Source organism: Pristis pectinata, chromosome 4, assembly GCF_009764475.1.
Source record: "Pristis pectinata isolate sPriPec2 chromosome 4, sPriPec2.1.pri, whole genome shotgun sequence".
In the NCBI taxonomy this organism is placed as follows: Eukaryota; Metazoa; Chordata; class Chondrichthyes; order Rhinopristiformes; family Pristidae; genus Pristis; species Pristis pectinata.
Window position 1 is genome coordinate 68,140,669 of NC_067408.1, and position 21,613 is coordinate 68,162,281.

The window sequence follows — 21,613 nt, forward strand, 5'->3', positions numbered from 1 at the left end:
TAACTTGCTCTTAGGCTCCCAAAGCCTTTCTGAAATGTTTTACTCAGAACCAGACAGAATATCCCCTACCAGTTTTCCCCTTCTGACTGTGAAGAAGGCATAGAATGTCTAGCCCTAGAGGTCCTTGAAAATGAACTTTCCAGGTTCCAGGCATTTTAGCTACAAGGTTAGAGCTTGGTTTGTTCTCTTTGAATTAAAGAATTCTAAGAGGAGATTTGATTGAAGCCTACAAGGTCACGACTGGTTTAGATAAGGTAGACAGTGGGAAGCTGTTTTGAATAGTAAATGGCTCAAGAGCCATGTGGTGCAGATATGAAATTTTGGGCAAAATAAATAAGTAGGGTGTGAGGAGAGCATTTTTTATTAAAACTCAGTAGTTACAATCTGGAATCCACTTCCAGTAAGAGTATGGGAACAGAATCAGTGTCTTCAAAAGGGCATCAGAGAGGCAACTGAAAGATAATTATTTTTCAAGCCATGGAAAAAGAGTTAGTGGCACAGGACTACAAAAGGAATCAAAATCTAAATTTGGAAAAGATGTGCATCTGAGGATTTTCTCAAATTTCACCTTCCACTGTTACTGCTCAGGTGATAAGTATTGCAAGATAACTACAGGCTTAATTTCAAATGTCAACTATTCACAGCTAATAAAAACACTACCCTATAGCATAAACACACTCATGATAACGAAACTTCAAAGCATCTGTGAAGCGGAGCTCCCCCAACATCACTAAACGCACTAGAAATTCATCTGTGCTTCAGACTATGAAGCTTTTCCATCTTTCAAAGTGGCATTATTGGTCCCAAAATCCTGGTTGTTAAATAAAGCTCTGGGTTGTTAACAACCTAACAAAATAGTATTAACTGCCTTGCATTCATTTCATAACCTTGTACAAAAGGCACGAGGCAATCAGGGAAGGCAATAAATGAAAGAAGCTCATTAAGGGATTAAAATGCAACTGTAACAAATCTTCTTTCCAGTACCTTTCTACAATTATAACTTCAATTGTAATAAAAAATTATAGGACATTGTGATCAGATTTCAGACTGCAAATACACTTTAACACTTATGCAAGGATAAGGCACTGCATGAAGATCACACACCTCATTATAAGCTTTGTCACCTTATTGCAGAAGGTGCCAAACTATTAAAGACTCAACATACAAATTTGTCTCCTCTACCAGTTTCACTATAGGTCCTCCCCAGGTTATGAATGCTCAATTTATGTCAAGCCTGCAAATACGAACGAGCGTTTGGGAAACCAGTGGGATTGATTTGCTGGTTGCTGCGGGACTACAGGTATCTTCTGCCATGTGGGAACTCAGTTCACAGCAATATCTAAATGGTTTTGTTAAAAGCCCTGGTTTAAGTACATGTTGTCCTTGGTTAGCCCATGCTTTTATTTAAATATATTGCTGGGTGGCTTCATTTCCGACTTCCAAACCGTTCAGGTAATGGACAGTACTCGGGAACGGAACCCTTCTCTAACCTTTTAGTTCAGAACATGCCTGCTGCCAAAGTTGGCCTGCTGGGGAGGAAGGAGGGGACCAAGCACCAGGAAGCAGGAGAGAGGAAGGATGGGTTCAAAAGTTTGAGGATGGATGACTGAGGGAAGGTGCGAGGAGGTCAAAGGGGAGTGTGATTCAGGAACAGGAAGGATTGAGGTTGAGAGGAGTCAAGGGGTGGTGTACAGTTTTTTTAAGCAAGGAGGCATCACTGGGTAAGGATATGCACCTGCCTGGCCTCCAGTCATCTCAGAACTTCCTGCTACTGTGTCAAGACATCACACACTATCGACTTCCACTTCTCAAAACAATCCTGGAACATCATTCCTCACGGACAGCTCCAGAGCAGCAGCAGACCTAAGTGGCAATCTGCTACTATACCTTGGGAACTCAGATGCCTTGACACTGATAATGCAACCATGATTGAAACAGAGTGGGGAGGAAATGACCAACTCAGCAAACTATACTCTGGATACATCTTCTTCTGGAAGGGCAAACTGGGGAAAACCACCATGTTCATGGGATTCGCTTTGCTGTCAATAATGAGCTGGTTTGGTAGTTCAGTGACTCCCCTATGGGATGAAAGAAATTCTCATCACCCTTCAGTTCAGCCTAATGCTGAACCAGCACACTACTGTGATCAATGCATTTGCCTCAACCCTAGAGCTACAGATGAGGCCAAGGAAAAATTCTGCTCCAACCTTGGAAAAACAAAACCCTGGTTCACATTTCAGAAGGAAGCAGACTGATCCTCCTGGGCAATTTCAATGTCAGGGTCTGACAGGATGCAACCGTCTGGAAGGCTTTGGTTCTGAAGGTGAGAGTGGCGAAAGCTAACTCCAACAAAGACCTGTCCCTAACAATGTGAGTGAAGCATGGTCTTGCTTTAATCAAAATCCTGTTTCATTTTCAAGTCAAGGCCATTATGGTAACACCCATGTTACAGGCACTGGCACATTAGATTACATTATTGTCCAAGCAAGAGACCACAGGGATGTCTGCATCACCCACACCATGACAAGAACTTGCTTTCCCCAAAAGCCTGGCCCTCGTACGATGGCAGCAACAGAAATTTCACTACCAGTAAATTAGTGTTGAACATCTCACAGATTGTTCTTCTCAGACAGTACCTCACAGACAACCTGACAACCCCCAATCAACAAAAACCACAGTAGCCCTGAAGTCCACTGTAAAATGCACAGGCGAAGAGATACGGCTTATCTACCAGAAGACATGAACACTGGTTTGACGAGTGACCAGGAGACCTAGGAGCTAATTACCTACAAACACAAAGCATTCATGGATTGGAAGCTCCAGCATGCTGTAAAGTAACAAGGAATAACTCTACAGGCACCTGAAGGTTGAGGTCCAAAAGAAAATCCATGACCTAAAGAATGAATGGTTAGTAAAGTGAGCTCAGAAGGTCCTGTAAATCACTGATGACCATGACAGGGCAGTGCTGTCTTCAGTGCTATCAAAGTCATCTATGGCCCAAATATCATGGCGCCACTGACAGATAAAATCAGACAAGAACCTATCGAAACAGAGAAGAAGTCAGCACCATCTGCAAGGAGTACTTTGTAGATCTCCTCAACCATGAGCAACGTTGACTCCAACCTATCCAGTCCAGCCTTGCTGTCACCCTAACCAACAGGAAGTGAAAAAAGCCACATGCCAATTAAAAACCAAGTCCTCGGGAGCAGACAACATCCCTATTTGTTAGTTTCTGAAAGAAAGATGGAATGCTCTGAGAAAACAATTATAACACAGACCTTCCTCTGCTGAAGGGATGACAGGGAAAGAAAAAAATCGGATACCTGCACAAAAAAAAGAAGTGAGCATTAACTTTCCTTGAATATATTCTGCTATTCAGTTAGATCACGGCTGATCTGTACCTTAACACCACTCACCTTCTGTGGCTACATATCTAACAAAATTAAATTATAATGTCATCTCTCTCAGATCAGATTAGATCAGATCTTTATTAGTCACATGTACATCGAAACACAGTGAAATACATCTCGTGTGGAATGTTCTGGGGGCAGCCCACAAGTGTCGCCGTGCTTCCGGCGCCAACATAGCATGCCCACAACTTCCTAACCCATACGTCTTTGGAATGTGGGACGAAACCGGAGCACCCGGAGGAAACCCACGCAGACATGGGGAGAACGTACAAACTCCTTACAGTGGCCAGAATTGAACCCGGGTCTTTGGCGCTGTACACCGTTATGCTAACCGCTACACTACCATGCCTGCCCTAATTAAAAGACAATAAAACTGCGAATTTCTGGAAAATCAGAAATAAAAATGCATTACTCTAGGAATACACAGCAGACCAGTCAACATCTGTGGAGAGAGAAAGAGAACATTTCAAACACAAGGAAAAATAAGAAAACAACTGTATAGAGGAGACGGGGTGAAGAGAACTGAGAGAATATCAGTGATAGGGTGGGGACCAGGTTATTTAGGTGGCACAAATGCCATCTAAGAGAAGTGAATGATTGTTAATCACAGTAGGAGGAAGATGAATGAGACCAGCAGAGAGAGAAAAGAAACATGCTGGAACTGTGATATACAGAACACTGCAGCTACTGGAAATCTGAAATAAAAGATAATGTTGGAAATACTCAGCAGATCAGGCAGCATCTTGAGAGAAATAAATTGTTAATATTGCAGGTTAATTGAGTTAATTATCTGTCTTATATCAGAACTGACCGGTTCCGACACAGCCAGGAAAGGCTGGTTATCCAAAATTGTTGAAATAGTGTTAAGTCCTGAGGACTACAATACACCTAGATGAAATGTGAGACGATGTTCCTCGAGTTTACGCTATCATTAAATCTCCTCATCATGACCAATAGACAAAAAAAGTGAGTTACTGCCTTTGGAATATATAAGGTCTTGAAAAGGCCTTTACCTAACTCATCCCACAACCCCAGCACCATCATCCCATCTTCAGTGCATTAAATTAGAGACTGTGCAGCCAAGTGTGGTTAAACTCATGTGTGTAAATTGGGGACAAGAGAATATCATGAATTTTAAGTCAACAAACTACACAAGCTTATGTTTATTCAGAGGAAAATGAGAGTGAAGGTGCAAACCGCACAGTTCTCAAGTAGAATCACTCAAGTTAAAAAAAAGTCAGTTCTTCATATCACCAATTTGAAGAGTGCTCATTGAGGACGGACTGAGATTATCAAGTTTCTGGTAATGCATGACAAATCTCAAAGGCCTGGTATTATGCAACCTTCTGTGAAACTTGTCACATTAATTGTCTGGCAGGCTGTTTTACTCTCCAGACTTATGATGCAAACATGTCAACACTTAACAGATGATGCACAGGACCAATAATTTTCTCATTCAATATTCATCAAGTACTGCACCCAATAATTATATTTCCTTTATGCACTGGTCACTCCAAGGTGATCTCCTCATTCAGAATGAGTCTGTGCTAAATCACTTTCTCCCATCAGCCCAAACTTCATTGACTGATACATCCTCACCTTATCCCATAACATCTAGTTTCAAGATCCTTCTCCTATTTTCAAATTCCATGTGCTCACTTCACCCAATGATCTGGTAGCAATATACCTTTACACAGAGCATCCACACCACTGATGATAACATGACACTTTTTGCTGACATTCCGGCACTATATCCCTACCTCCTGGAATACTCTTATTTATTGGATTGATTCTCTGCACCTTCTTTGAATCTGTATCCTCCCCTTCCAGATAAGTTTCAGAATTCAGGTGACACTATGTTACACAATACATGCATTGTAAAAATTCACTTCTCCACCTTCAAACTCTCCTACTGGTCCCTCCTTATCTCTGCAGCCTTCTTCAGCACTAAAGCCTTCCAACATCTCTCCACCCCATCAATTCTGACCACTTATGCATCATCAATTTTCTTCACTCTGATAGTCTCTTAGGAAACTTTAAATTTAATTTAGTTTTAATCAAAGCCATTGTTTAACTTACAAAGCAGAAGCTAACCACAGAATATATGGATGATTGCTTTTACATTTCTGCTGGAGTTCAAGGGTGGGACATTGAATTTAGAAGAACATAGAACATTACAGCACAGTACAGGCCCTTCAGCCCACGATGTCGTGCTTACATTTTATCCTGCTCTAATATCTATCTAATCCTTCCCTCCCACATATCCCTCCATTTTTCTATCATTCATGTGGCTATCCAAGAGTCTCTTAAAAGTCCCTAATGTATCTGCCCCCACCACCTCTGCTGGCAATATGTTCCACGCGCCCACCACCCTCTGTGTAGAAAACTTACCTCTGACATCCCCCTTATACCTTCCTCCAATCACCTTAAAATTATGCCCCCTTGTGTTAGCCATTTTGGCCCTGGGAAAAAGTCTCTGACTGTCCACTCGATCAATGCCTCTTATCAGCTTGTGCACCTCTATCAAGTCACCTCTCATCCTCTTTCTCTCCAAAGGGAAAAGCCCTAGCCCTAGAATTTGTTTTTTTAATTCTAAGATGGAGATAGTAACAAAGACAAGTATTCAAGCTTTGAACCATCCAAGTTTCAAGGGACTGATTCATTTAAATCATTTTTAAACGCATTGGATTTTTTACCCTTGTCCTTGTTCTTTTCTTTGCCCAGTGAGTCCAACTTCCGCCTCAGGGATTTCTTCCGTTTTTGTCCATCTGTAAATCAAATAAAGTAAATAAATATGTTTATTGAAGTAGAGTATGAACATGAAATTTGCAGCCAAACTCCAGAAAGCATTTGTTCAAAAGGTGCAAAGCAGAACATCTAGGTCGGTGCTGGGCATGTTTGAGTCTTCCTTACTACATGTATTGTCATAATCACTCTCATCGTATGACTTTAACAGAACATTCTCTAGCTCCAAAATCCATCGACATTAGTGTAATGGTATTACAGTATTAGTTTTGCAATGTATTCAGGATAATGAAACAAGGAAGTCCTTCTGCTGACTACCACTAAAAATTCACTCCTTCTACCCACTGGTGCACCACAGCTGCAATGTATACTGTACACAACAGGCACCTTAGTAACCAACTAAGGCTTCTTCAACATTAGCTCCCAAGTTAAAAAAATATAGGAGCAGAATCACTAACAAGCTCACTTCTCTAACAAACAACATCCATCATGGACATTAATCGCCATTCTTTCATTGTTGCCGAGTCAAAAGCCTGAATCTCCCTTCGTAAAATTCATGTTAAAATCACAGGAACTATTTAACACACAAGGCTAGTTCAACATAAAATTTTCCATCAAGAATAAACGAGTCTAGTGTCTCAGTGATTCACTCTGCCGAACTGGTACATGCCTTATGACCCTTCAAATTACTACTATGGAACCAGCATGTTAGGGTCATAAGTCCCAACCCTGGAAGAGTTGGATGGTGCCAAGGACATCTACTCTGACCTTGAAGAAACTCTGGTCCACATCCCAGAAAAAGGCAAACTAATCTTCCTGGGCAAATTCAACAGGAGACTGGGAAAAGATGCAATTCTCTAGCAAAACCTGATGAGCATTGAAGGAGTGGGAGAGGTAAACTCCAATGGGGTCCTTTTCCTGATAAAATGTTTGGAGCACAATCTGTTGCATCACAGGGGAAAACACAAGTTCCCAGTGCAACACCCTCGGCCCAAATACTGGCATCTTTTAGATTACTCAGATTGGTAACAGCTGGGACTTCCTGGGTCTACACTAGTTGACAATTCAATTTTAAACTACATACTATCAAGCAGGATTTTTCAGTGTTACAGTGCTAAGAAAGGCTACCTGACTGCTGCAATTATACATTCTGGCCTCTGGGCAGTGCTGCAGAGCCTCTTCCTCCGGATCAACACCCCAGCCATCTTTCTTTCCACTCAAGAGACTTGTCCCAGAAATTTCAGGAGTTTGATCAAATCTGATTTTATTATTCAGATGTAATCATTTTAATTTCTCCTTTTTTCACAAGTGTTCTATATTCCTCTTCACACGTCGCTCATCATTACTGCCGTTGGTCTCCTGCTTAGACTTAGCAATATCTCTTTATTTTTAAAGTTCGTCCAAGTTACGATCTACTCTGGTCAGTCTCTTGTGTTATTTTTAAATCCAGGGATCCACTGCACTTCTGTAGTGATGTTGATTACTCCAGGGCACCAGCATTTCTTTGCAGCCTATGAATGCAAAATACTAGGAAGCTTTACAACCAACCATGACTGATGGCTAAAAGATGACAATACAGGCAAGAAGATCATCAAATATCTCCAAGATATCAATGTCAGGGAGATGGTACAGAGGGAATTTATTTGAACAGTAGTATGAACAAGAAACTCAGTATTGTGGAGAGCATGGAGGATGGAAGCAGCCTCTGTAAAACCCGAGGAGGTTACATTGAGATTTAATAGGTTCTCAAAACTTAATGGTTATGACAGAGAAAATGAGAAGAAAATGTTTTACTGGAAAGAGGATGGAAAATTAGGGGTCACATGTTCATGACAACTGGCAAAAGGAATTGATGGTTGCTATAGCTGGACAAAATGAGAAGCAATTTTTACACAGCAAGTTGTGTATTTTTGGCATTCATCTTAAAGGCTGGTAGAAACAGATTCAATAGTAACTTCCAAAGGAAATGGGTACATTTGCAGCACATTGGGAAAAGAGAAAGGGTGCAGCGTGACTTGAATAATTGTTCCAATGAACCAATGATGGTTAACTGGCCTCCTCCTATGCTGTTTATTTCTTTGATTCTTTGATCTGAACTTCAGAAAGCCTGAACTGTGCATAGTGTTAAGATTTATTTGAAGCCTCAGAGATAAACATGTCACTTATCACCATGCAAAAGCTTCCCACTTCATGATTCCCAACCGATTTATCTTACCAAAATATTTGCTGGACTAAACAAAGGAAAGGGAGAGAATAATTCTGGGAAATACAGCCAGTGACAGCCTTTTTTGAAATTGTTATTGATTGCTTTTATCCAACTCATCGCATCACAACAACCAAAATATCCTCTGATTTTATCCAACACTTCCCACCTACTTTCAAAAATTAACTTCAATGAAGAACTAACTATATTAATGTGGAACTGAAATCACAGAAATGGCAAACTGGCTAAAACCAGTAGGTTTCCTTACTCTTAGCTAGACAGTAATGTGATCTCTCTTCTTAAAAAGAAGAGTGATGTAATGGTAATGATTTGAAGTATATTAAGAGTAAAAAGATGGCTCCAGTTCTGTAAAATTTTCACATGACTGCTCAGTCAAGCATAAGACCAAGGCAAAAGCAGTGCTTTCAAAGTACAGACAGAGCCTCATTTATTTATCACCCTTCACAGCCTCAGGGCATCCCAAAGCACATTACAATCTGGGTACTTCTTATAAGTAATCATATTTGTAATGTGGAAGACACAGCAGCTAATTACAAACCACTATTATGATGATCAAACAATCATTTTTATGCTGGTTGAGGGTGTGTACACCAGGAAAAGCACCCTCAAAATAGTGCATTGGGAACATTTATGGCACCTCATATTTTTATATGTCCTACAACATAGGAGACCTTTAGGCCATCGAGTCTATACAGGCTCTCAGAACAATCCAATCAATCCCACTCTCCACTCACTTCCTTCTCTCTCAGATGCACATCAACTCCCCTCTGATTATCCTGCCACTCACCAACTACCCTGGCCAAATAACCTACCAGAATACCTTTGGGTTATGGAGTATAAGGCAGCTGCACCACTGTGTCACCCTGACAGGGCAGATATTTCTTCTAAAACAAAAGGTAATAGGAAAATAACTTAACAATCATTCCCCCAGATTCTTCCCATGTACTAAAGTGGTACAGTGGCTCCAGCAGCCCTGGTTTGGTCCAATGCTGTCTGTGTGGAGTCTGCACATTCTCCCTGTGACTTTGTAGGTTTCTGCTGGGTGCTCCAGTTTCAATTCACATCCCAAAAGATGTGCTGGCAGATTAATTGGCTACAGCAAGTAATCCTTTAATGTAAGCAAATGAGTCAAAGGGAACTTTATGGGTAAGTGAGAAAGAATGAGTTGTAGGGTTGCAGGGAAAATAAGATGAGGGGAATGGAGCTGATGAAACTGCGTTGCAAGGAGCTGACAAGGAGCCAATGGGCCTAATGGCCTCTTTCTGCATCACAAGTAATGAACAAACTACATGGTAGAGTACACAAGCAGATGTTATCCACTCAACCTCAAGGGCTAGCAAATGGTTAGATATAATACTAAGTGAGAAGAACGTGAAGGAAAAGAAAATGCAAATCTGAATGTTTCATTATCAATTTTTTAAAAGGGGTGGATCCAGGAATGACAGAGCCACAGGTGCATTGGGGAGGCTTGACAAGCTGAAAGATTTTTCTGTTCCAAGCTTACTTGGTTAATAGCTTACTTACGCAAACATGATATACACTAAATTTGTATAACCTATTACACTGCCCAGTTCAAGACAAGTTCTACCTTTACCGAAGCAGGAACTAAATTACAAGTCGCAAGTACAAGTCATTATTCAACCAAAAGCATCTATTTAGGTGCAGGACACACATGTAGGCATGTGCATGTGCATAGTACATTAATGCCTGCACCAAAACTTAAGAATTTGCACATGCTCTATCTAGACAGTGTGGTAAATACTTCATTCCACATCAAAGCAGCAGAACTAAGTCTTAGAAAAAGTAGAAAAGCTGCTTCTTACTTGCAAGTGTCTGTAATCCTATACAACTTGCTAAAGAACAATAGGTCTACCCTTTGCAACTGTAAACACCAAATATTTAGAGAGTTACAAGGATTCTCTTTATGTTATGTCAGATGAACAACTAGACTTTTAATTGCTGGCTTCTTTTGGGCAAGAGCTTAAACTGAGGCGATATCTACACCCACTGGTTGCCACGACAGATCTCATGACTATCTGAAAAACAGGTAAGTTATCCCTGCTACCTTGGCTATGATCTACTGCTCAATTAACATCACTAAAAATTATCACATTGTTGTTTTGTGGGAGTTTGCTATGCAAAGTTAGCTGCCATGCCTCATATATTACAACCATACTGCACTTCAAATGTTCATTGTTATAACATGCTTTTGGACATCCCAAGGTTGCAAAAAGCGTCAAGTAAATACAAGCCTCTCTTTTGGAACCTAGGGCTGTCATTATGGGAAAATATATTATGATACCAATGAAAGATTGGCAGCACCACCATGAAATACTTTATCATTCTTTGTCAACTGTTATTGGGTGTCTGTCCAGCTGGAAGATGAATCTATCCTAATTTTAAATTAAAAGTTGCCATTTTGGAGCTTCATCTCATCACAATATATAATGATTAATGTTAGCTCAGGGTCTGTAAGCCAGGTTGCTATGAAAAGAGCTTTTCAATATCTTAAACAAGGTTTTCTCACTGCACATATAATAAATCTGAAGCTGCAGATTTTGAATCGGTTTTACTGAACTGCAAGCCACAGAAATAAGGAATAACTTTATGGACTCTCTTTTGATTAAACTCAAAATCTGTTAAACAAACAAGACCTACATTTTACAGCATCCTTTTTTATTCCCCGGATGTCCCAAGGTGCTTTACAATAGAATGCTTCTGATGTGTGGCCCCTATTTTAATGTGGGAAATGCAGCTGCCAATTTGTGCACAGCAAGCTTTCACAAATAGAATATGTTGGCACAGCAGAACAAATGGATGGCACAGTGGTGCAGCTAGCAGACCTTTCACCTCACAGCACCAGCTATCTGAGTTCAATAATGACCTCCACAGCTGTCTGTGTGGAGTTTGCACCTTCTCTCAGTGACCACGTGGTTTCCCCCACCCACCCCAAGTATTCCAGTTTCCTCCCACATTCCAAAAAACGTGCAAGTTAAAAGGTCAATTGGTCACTGTAAATTGCCCCTAGTGTGTAGGTGATTAACTGAAATGAGACGGGGTTGTTGATAGGAATGTGGGAAGAATAGTGATAGGAAATTGAATGGGGAATTGGATTGCTCTGTGAGCTGTAAGTCAGCATAGATTTGATGGACCGAAATCTTTCTTAGCTCTTAAGGAAATACATGGAATATGGAATGTTCTAGAAATTCTTCTGCATCTGTAAAAGCCTGATCGACTGGGGATGTGCTGAGGGTCAATAAATCAAATATTCCTCTGGGTCTGCCATTCTGAACAATTTCTCGCGCAACAGAATTGACCTTACAAGCTTTATATGCTCAACATCCTTTCTTCTGGCTCCAGCACCACAGTGAAATGCATGGAAGGAAACAAGTAGATCTGGCTCTGGTCACAGCACAATGGGTGGCAGGGAAATAACACGAGGAAGGTTGTAGAATCAAGAGCTCATGAGTTGGGTTGGGGGAGATCAGGGTAGTTCCCAATTGGCTGCTGAGGGAAAGGGCAGCAGGGAACCCCCACCAACAGCTTGTTTTTATCTCAATGTAAATTGAACCTTTTTGGATTGGTTCCCTGTGCCAGACCACAGGATAACTTGGGAGTCATGTTGACATTACCACGGGAGTCATCTGATAGATCACACAAGGCTTTGGTTTAGGACATGGTCTGAATCTTGGTACCCAAGTGGGACTTGAACCTACAAGCAAACAAGAGTGTCACTAGCTGAGCCACAGCTGATAAACTGCACACACACACAAAACACATATTCCCTTCAGAGAATAAATGGGTAATGTTTTCTGCAATTAAGATATCAATAGGTTTTCATTTACTCAATAAACCCACTAAGCTGTGCTGACCAGAAAGATCCCAAATTCCCTCCCTCAACTGCGATGTTATCTGGTCTCAAGCTGGCCAGTTATACCTTCAGGGGGCTTGTCCCTACGTGCACATTTTCTGACATCACAAGACAAACTACCAGACTCAGCAGTGGTATTCACACTTTTCGAACTGGAAACCAATCCTGAAGTCAACAGTCAAAGTGTAGCCACTTGGGAAAGTTATTCGGGGATTGCTTAGGCCCATGGAACAGACAACAACACACAACAAAGGGTTTACAAGGGGAGTAACGGGTTCAGTTCACTAACGTGAACCTTCTGGACTGGAAAACTATTTGCTGATGAGTCATTTTTTGGTAAAGCTTAAGAATGCAAATCTCCACACTTATGAAAAATTTACAATTCCCTGTTGAATTACTCTGGAAAAAAGCAGAGCACGTTGACAGAAACATCAGGATTGCATTTAGCTGGTATTGAATTACTAGCATTTTAACAGAGGGCTGGGTTCCCTTTTAAATCACAGCAGGATGTAGCGCTGGTACAAGCCTTCTGCCCTGAATCACATTAACAAATTAACTCTTTCAACATAACTCTATTATGTGAATCAGGATCAGCACTATAGCCAATAGCAAGCCCTCAGACTTTGGCAACAGGCAGAACACACGTGCCAATCGATACCAGTCCAGACTGCAATGGTGGACGTTGTGACCATTCATTGTGTAATGGAGGGTGACTTTGGGACTCCTGCAAGAAAGCTTTCTATTTACGTAACACTTGGTCAACCCTTTCAGAATGTCACAAATCTCCTCAGTGCCAATGAAGTACTTTTGAAACACAGGGGTTGCAACAACCAACTAGCAGAAGCAAGCTCCCACAAATTGCAATGAGGTAACGTCCAATTAATCTGCTTGAAAATAAACGTTTAAAGATATAATTAATCTTGAAACACTAATAAACACCCAGGCCTACGGAAGCACCAATATTGTACGAGGCCCCACCCAACAGTGACATTTTATTCCATGAGGCCTGAGGCAACGTACACAGTAGAACAGGCCTTGCAAACACCACACATTGAATCTTCCACAGGGTCGCATGACTATAGATTATGGAGAATGTGGAGGAAGCAGATTTGAGAGCAGGTTGGGATTGCATGGGAGACGATGACAAGGGGGCAGGAAAGGATGGGGTGGAAGGGGAGGACTGCAGGGGAAGAGAGAAGAGGGGGAAATGGGGAAATCACGTATGAGAGAGAGGGGGGGATCATGGGGAGAAAGAGAGAAGATTGCGGGAGGAGGGAGAAAGGAGAATTGTCCTCTTCCCTCTCACCTCACAACTGGAGGTAAGGTCACCATGAGAGAGACATCTGGAGGGAACCCAAGGACATTGGCATGCCGGTGGGAAGGCATGGTGATCAATATTAAAGAATGGCAAGCCTACCTGGACAAAGGTGTCTTTCTCAGACTTCTTGGCTGCGGCCTAGTCAGGGTTAGGCCTCCTTTATATAACTTGGTAACAGGCCCAAATCTCTGGTTAAAGCCTGCTCCGGTGTGCTAGACCTTGCCATTGGCTTCCAATCATGCCCACTGACGTGACCATGTCCATCAACCTCTATGTATCATGCACAATGACGACAAGCATTTAACTCACTGATCTGTGCCATTGGCTCACTAGCATCCAGTTACGCTTAGCTTCTTTTCCCCACAAATTTCATCACTTAGCGCAGTGAAACATTTACCGAACTCAATACAACTTTAAGGCCCCATAATTTTTATGAAGTTCATTTACCAATATGTTCCAATCTTTAATTCAAATTCTGAAATGTTTATATTAGCAGAAAATTGTGGTTTTCCATTTATCTGTGCAAGATTTTTAATTTAAACATTTAGTCAGCCTGACAATGCCACAGTTACTGTATGTCAGGAATCACTATGCCCAACAGCAGCTTACTTTGGAGAAGCAGAGATCCAGTGACCATAGTGAGCAGTAGATCTCCATGGGCAGCTGACTGCAAAATTCAGGCTGGTGAGTTACTTAGGAATACTCTGTTTACCACCTACTGAGAGTTTAAGACAGAGAATTGACTGTGTCTTGGGAGTGAAGCAATGCATACTCTTTGATCTGGTGCAGACGGGAAGAGGGAAAACAAAAGTGAAACATTCTCAAGCACCATGCATTCCTCAAATTCTACTCTACAGTATTTAAATTTATGCTTTAAGAATAAAGGAATTCCTGCACGATTGGCTTTGACACAAGAGAAGAAAAGGTGCATTGAGTTGACTGGAAAAACTTTGTTCAAGCACCTCTCTCAAAGACAAAGAGTTATGCTTTTAAAAAAAACACAATGAGCAGGAAGAATATAACAAGTCTGTTGTAAGAGCGTACATACTGATTTGTCAAGTAAGTTTTTTTCTTATGACAACAATCAAACCCTGCTAGGCTTCAAGCATTTGCAGCAGTTTTGACATTCATTTTCATCTGGATTTGTTCGATTGTACCAGCAGATGCAAAGTGAACATCGCTTCAAAGTGGGTATTAAAAAACACACACACTTAGAGCTAACCACTCACATAGGAACACAAAATAAAGTTTGGTCTGTTAGGTTCACTGAATTTGCTGTACTACTTTCTTTTTGGCTGTGACAATTCCAATCTTTAATCCCAAAACCCTGCCCATTCCTCATGCTCAATAAAGTTTTTATTTCCCAGGTTTGTCTTGCCCTTGAATCGACAGTTCTAGGTTCCAGCCGCACTCTTAATCTTGGTCGATACTCCCACTGGACAACGAAGGAAGTGCTGCAATATTGGAGAAGCCATCTTTGGAGCTGCATATCGACCAGAAGCCTGCCCAGTTTCTCAGGGGAGCCCATCTTAGTGACGAAGCAAGATTACCACAACATATCTGATCATCATTCCTTTGCTGTTTACAGGACCTTGCACACAAATGGTCTGCTGCATTTCATCTCAAGTATACTTCATTGATCATAGACATTCGAGACGTCCTTAGATTGGAAAAATGCTTGGCATATGCAAGTTCTTTCCTTCATTTCCTTTTTTAACATTTAATTCTACTCCTACATTACTGCATTGTAACTGCACTGTGTAATGAATCGACCTGTACGATCAGTATGCATGACAAGTTTTTCACTGTACCTCGGTACAAGTGACAATAATTAACCAATACATTAGCACATTACATATCCATGGGCCCATCTCAGAGTTAGAAGCAAAGTATTACTCATGTTGTAAATCTGAAATGAAAACAGAAACGACTGGACTCACTGAGCAGATGAGGCAGCATCCATGGAAACAGAAATAAGAGTTACATTCCATGTCAATGACTTTTAATCAGAGCTGGGAAAGTTTTCGTTTAAAAGAGTTCTTTCTGTTTTCCTTTAATATCTCAGAATCTATAAACTCAAAAGCTGAAATGTCAGACAGATAAAGAATCGTATCTCAATCACTAATATATGAGTAATATATTTCAATAGATTAAAAAAGCCAGTTCCAGAGCCAACTGTATAAGCATAAACTTTAGAAGAGAGTGGCAGGGGAAAAGAAAGTCTAGGAACTGGTCAAGCCAAAGTTAACATTTTGAAATTAACTTGAGGTAAAAATAAAAAGGCTGCAGCAGTGGATTCTGCATTTAGTCCACCAGTATAAACATTAACCCCAAAAACTAAACTCGGTGTGTGTGTGTGTGTGTGTGTGTGTGTGTGTGTGTGTGTGTGTGTGTGTGTGTGTGTGTGTGTGTGTGTGTGTGTGTGTTTTGTGTCTGTCTGTGTGTGTGTGTTCACAAAGTTCAGTTCAGCAAGCCATAAGGTGAAATGTGAGCAAAGGCTTCTGCAAAGCCACCGTTGACTGAACAGGATATGTAGAGAGGAAATAGAGAGTAATTATGAAATCCAAATGTCCCACTCATACGACACCTCAATCACTGATGATCTCCATTCCTTTGTTCCGAAGTATCTGCCACCCCGAAAGGCACTCGAGACATGGCCGTCCACACAAATACCTGTTTCCTTCTACAGGTTAACGACAAAGTGGACTCCACTGGATTATTCCAAAAATCCATATGTGGATTGTAGTGACAGACAGTTATTGTTTTTCATCCATCGATACAGAGACCAGCAGGCAGGTGCCTCTCTCCCTCTCTCTGACTGACTGCTCCAAAAACGTCATCACGTCCTTATCTCCTGTTGTCATAATCATGCCCCCCCACCCCACCCCCACACACAGTCACTACTGCACTATGTTTTAAAGGGACATTCACCAATAGTAACTTAATCTGTAACACCTCCCACCTAAAAAAAAATTTGATGTACAAGAGCAAAATTTTTAACCGTGCATATGGTTAGTAATGTGTTAATAATTATCATTCTACACAATTACAGAATATCAGATTAGTAAAGACACATTTTTCCCATTTAACATTGGGAAAGGCAATCAGCAATTACGTTATCTTTGCCTTTAATGTGAGTTATCATGAGAACAAACTCTTGCAAAATTAAACTCCAGTTTAACAGCCTTCTGTTCTTGTTTTTCACTCGGCTCAGAAACACCAATGGGTCATGATCTGTATACACAGTCAATGGTTTCTGAGCGGTGCAAGCATACACACCGAAATGCTGCAAAGCTAAAACAAGTGACAGTAATTCTTTCTCTATGGTGGAATAATTCTTTTGATGCTCATTAAATTTCTTTGAAAAGTAAGCTACAGGATGGTCAATATCATCATGGTCACCCTTCTGCAACAACACAGCTCCTGCAGCTTCATCACTAGCACCTACTGCTAACGAAAATGGTTTTTCAAAATCAGGTGATTTGAGCATAGGATGGTAGCTTTCAGCTTCTCAAATGCTTCTTGACAAGGATCTGCCCAAACAAACTTCACTCCTTTCTTCAGAAGATTAGTTAGAGGAAGAGCAATATCAGCAATATTTTTACAAAATTTGTGATAATATCCAACCATTCCCAGAAACCTTCTAACAGTCCTCGTACCCGTGGGAACGGGAAACTCAGATACTGCTTGAACTTTTGCCTGAACAGGAGCTAACTTGCCATGACCTACAACATAACCAAGATACGTCACAGTGGCATGGCCAAATTCACTTTTAGCCAAGTTAACTGTAAGGTTGGCTTTGGAAAGTCTTTCAAACAACCTTTCTAACGCAGTGATGTGATCTTCCCATGTATCATTCCCTGTCACTAAGTCATCAATGTAGGCATCTGTATGTTTTAACCTATGAATCACCAAATTAATCATTCTTTGAAATGTTGCTGGAGCATTTTTCATTCCAAGTGGTAAAACATTGTATTCATACAATTCTGAAGGGGTTACAAAGGCAGAAATCTTCCTTCCTCTATCTGTTAATGGAACACACCAGTACCCCTTCAATAGGTCAATCTTTCTAAGAAATTTAGCCTTTCCCACTCTGTCTATGCAATCATCCACCCTAGGCATAGGGTAAGCATCTGACTTCATTACAGCATTCACTTTTCTGTAATCTGTGCAAAATCTAATAGTTCCATCTGGCTTAGGCACAATAACACAGGGTGAACTCCAATTTGAAGTAGAATGTCTAATAATATCATTCTCTAACATGTATTCAATCTCTTAGTCAACAAGTTTACTCTTTTCCACATTCATTCGATATGGGTGTTGTTTGATTGGCTTTGCATCCCCAACATCAACGTCATGATTAATTATCGACGTTCTGTTCGGAACATCCAGGAACAGAATTTTAAATTTTAAAATTAATTGTCTCATCTGTTGTTTTGGCGAAACTTGTAAATGGTCCAACTTTGTTTCAAGGTTCTCCAGGATGTCTTGGTTTTGTAGTTTCGATGAAACAATATTTGGTCTAAATTGGCCCTCCCCAGTATCAACTTCAAATATCCTAGAAACAACATCCACATTATCCACCATGGCCACAACTGGACTTCTCTCATAATAAGGTTTAAGCATGTTTACAAGACAGAGTTGTTTTTTCTTGTGTCTATCAGGTGTTTTGATTACATAGCTCAAATCATTTAATTTGGATTCAACAATATATGGCCCTGTAAAACGAGCTTCCAATGGGTTGTTTTGACTAGGGAAAAATACCAACACCTTTTGCCCTTCCGTAAATGACCTTGGCCGAACATGTTTATCAAAACGTGCCTTCATCCTTGTTTGGCTGGTTTTCAAATTCTCTCTCGCCAGCTGACGAACTCTTTCCAGCCGAGTTTTAAATTTCTGGACATAGTCCAGAAAATGCAAATGCACCTCCTCATTAACCCATTGTTCCCTTAACAATTCTAAAGGTCCTCTGACCCTATGTCCAAATACAAGTTCAAAAGGACTAAATCCTAAGGACTCCTGTATTGACTCTCTCACCGCAAACAAAAGCAAATGAACACCTTTATCCCAATCCTTTGTATTTTCAAAGCAATAAATCTTCAGCATATTTTTGAGAGTAGAATGAAATCTCTCCAGAGCACCCTGAGATTCTGGGTGATATGCGGATGATACAATCTGCTTTGCTCCCAGCTCATAGACTAATTGCTGAAATACACCATACATAAAATTACTGACCTGATCAGATTGGATTTCTTTCGGCAAACCAACTAAAGTAAAAAATATTAAAAGAGCCTTTGACACAGTCTTGGCCTTATATTTCTGAGCGGTATTGCGTCTGGAAATCTAGAAGTTGCACACATGATGGTTAACAAATACTGATTCCCAGCTTTAGACTTTGGCAGTGGGCCAACACAGTCTATAATCACCTTCGAAAAGGGTTCACCAAAAGCAGGAATAGGCTTCAAAGGAGCCACAGGGGGACTTTGATTCGGTTTACCTACCATCTAACATGTGTGACAAGTTCTACAAAACATCACCACATCTTTTCTCAAACCAGGCCAATAGAATTGTTTCAAAATCTTTCTTACTGTTTTATTCACACCAAAATGACCACCTAAAGGCATACTATGGGCCAGGTTTAAAATCTCATTCCTATAAACTTTAGGAACCACAACCTGGTGAATAACTTCCCATTCCTCATTAGCAGGGGACATGAGGGAGGTCTCCATTTCCTCATTAACACTCCATTTTTGACATAATATACAATTGGCACTTTCTCAATCTCATCACTTGAGAGTGCTTTTTCTCTCAATTTAGTAAACTCAGGGTCTTTAGTCTGTTCCACTATAACTTCTTTCCTGGACAGAGACAAATCTTTATATTCAGGCCCAATACAAGCATTTTGATCCTCCAGTGAAGACAGAAAAGTCTCAGCCAAGTCATCATAATTTGCCTCCTGTTTAGGGCTGTCACAGGGAACAACATCAGGCTGCAAAGGATTATCGGCCTTGGCTAATTCTTTAGCTCTAGCTCAAGTCACCGCACAGGATGGGTAAACATCTGGATCATTCTCAGACTCATCAACCCTTGGTTTGGTCGGTAACCGTACCACAGGGACAAATTCTCCACCTGCAAGGTCATTCCCCAATAACAAAGAAACTCCTTCTACTGGTAAATTAGGTCGTATCCCTATCTCAACAGGTCCTTCTACGAACTTTGACTTTAAAATCACCTGGTGCAAAGGGACAGACATAGTGTCACCTGTAACGCCTTGCACTAGATTTACCTCACGAGTATCAGTTTCTTCACCAAAATTTAAAACACTGTCCAGCGAGAGAGATTGGGAAGCCCCAGTATCTCTAAGGTTTTTCACTGGCACCTGGGGTGGCCCATCATTCAGTGAAACAAAACCCTCTGACACATAAGAACAGAATTCCTTCGTCACCTCATCCAACTTTTCAGCCTTTACCTCTGGCAAGGACTGATCTTTAACAACATCCCCTAAACCCTTTTGATTTTCGGGTTTAACTACTTGGAAACAAGCATTTGGCATGGCCTCCTTTTCTTTCCTCTTCTTCAAGAGGGAACAATTATCTATCACATGACCAGGTTTCTTACAGTAATAACAAGTACACTCAGCAGGTTTCTCCAGCACTGGCTTCTTTTCATCCTTCCCTTTTTGATTACTTCCCAATTCAATCTCCGGTTTACCTGGATTGTCCTTATAACTCTTCTGAAAGGTTTTAGTTTGTCCCCGTTTGGATTTATGGGTTAAGGCATAATCATCTGCCAACCTAGCAGTTTCTTGTAAAGTTGCCACTTCCTTTTCATTTAGATTTGTTGTTATTTCAGCTGGGACACACATTTTAAAGTCTTCCACCAAAATCAATTCTTTCAATTTATCAAAATCCCCATCTACATTTTTAGCCATGCATCATCGTTCAAAACATATTCTCTTTCCATTGGCAAATTCCATGTACATCTGATCTGCAGACTTCTTCAAGTCTCTAAATTTTTGCCTGTAAGCTTCAGGTACTAATTCATAAGCTTTCAACACAGATTGTTTTACCTTTGTATAATCAGCTGCATCCTCAACAGACAAAGCAGAATAAGCTTGTTGAGCTTTACCTTTAATCACACTCTGTAACATAAGAGCCCATCCTTCCTTTGGCCAGTTTGAACTCACAGCAACCTTTTCAGAATGTTGGAAATACTGATCAACCTGATCTTCCTCAAAAGGAGGGACCAAACGAACCTCCCTATTGGCTATGAAACCATCATCAGAATCAGATTCTGGACTCTTTCGTTTCATTTCTAACTCCATCCTTTTCTGTTCCATCTCCATCTTCTTCATTGTTAGATCAGCCTCCATCTGCATCCTCTTCATTTCCATCTCAGTATTTATCTTCCTTTGCTCTGCATCAGCCTCAGCCTCTAACTTCAGCCGAGTTTGTTCTTGTTCAGCCTCTATCTTTGCTAGCTGAACCTGGGCCTCAGAAATCACTGGTTCACTCCCAGCAAAATGTTTTAACACCTCCTCCTCAAACACCTTCTTCTCCACATAATGGCCAGCTATCAGTCTCTGAATATCTGTCTTTCTCATAGACTGCTTTACTGCTTTAAGGTTTAGCTTTGTAGCAATTTTTACCAAATCATCCTTTTTTGCCACCTGCAATCCCTCTAGGGTTGGTGACTTCAAAAATGCATCAATATCCACTGCTGCTGGTTTCCACACACAGAAGCCAATCAAAAAAAATATTTTTTATCAGACCGACCACAATCAGTCGTCCAATAAGACCCCAATTCGTTCAAATCCAGACCTCTAGTACCAGTCTTGAGTTCGATTTCAAACCACCCTCGTCAATCTTGCGATCGATCCCAGACGAGCCCCCAATTTTGTCACGTACCAGCAACAAAAGAAACACACCGAATCATGTATAAGTGTTAAAACTATTTTGTTAATAACTACTTATGATAATAAGAAAAATAAAAGTAAAAATGTTAGAAGTAAAAATGTTAGATCTTAAACATTAACCCCAAAAACT

General features: G+C 40.7%; 1 protein-coding gene across 4 annotated transcripts in view; it reads right to left on the reverse strand.

Annotated features, from left to right (window-relative positions):
- Positions 1-21,613, reverse strand: part of LOC127569850 (rho GTPase-activating protein 6-like) — a 439,093-nt gene that overhangs the window by 65,437 nt on the left and 352,043 nt on the right. For all 4 annotated transcript variants that reach the window (XM_052014827.1, XM_052014828.1, XM_052014830.1 and 1 more), the window contains exon 3: positions 6,107-6,178. In XM_052014827.1, the coding sequence (XP_051870787.1) occupies positions 6,107-6,178 (72 nt within the window). The remainder of the gene's footprint in view (positions 1-6,106; positions 6,179-21,613) is intronic.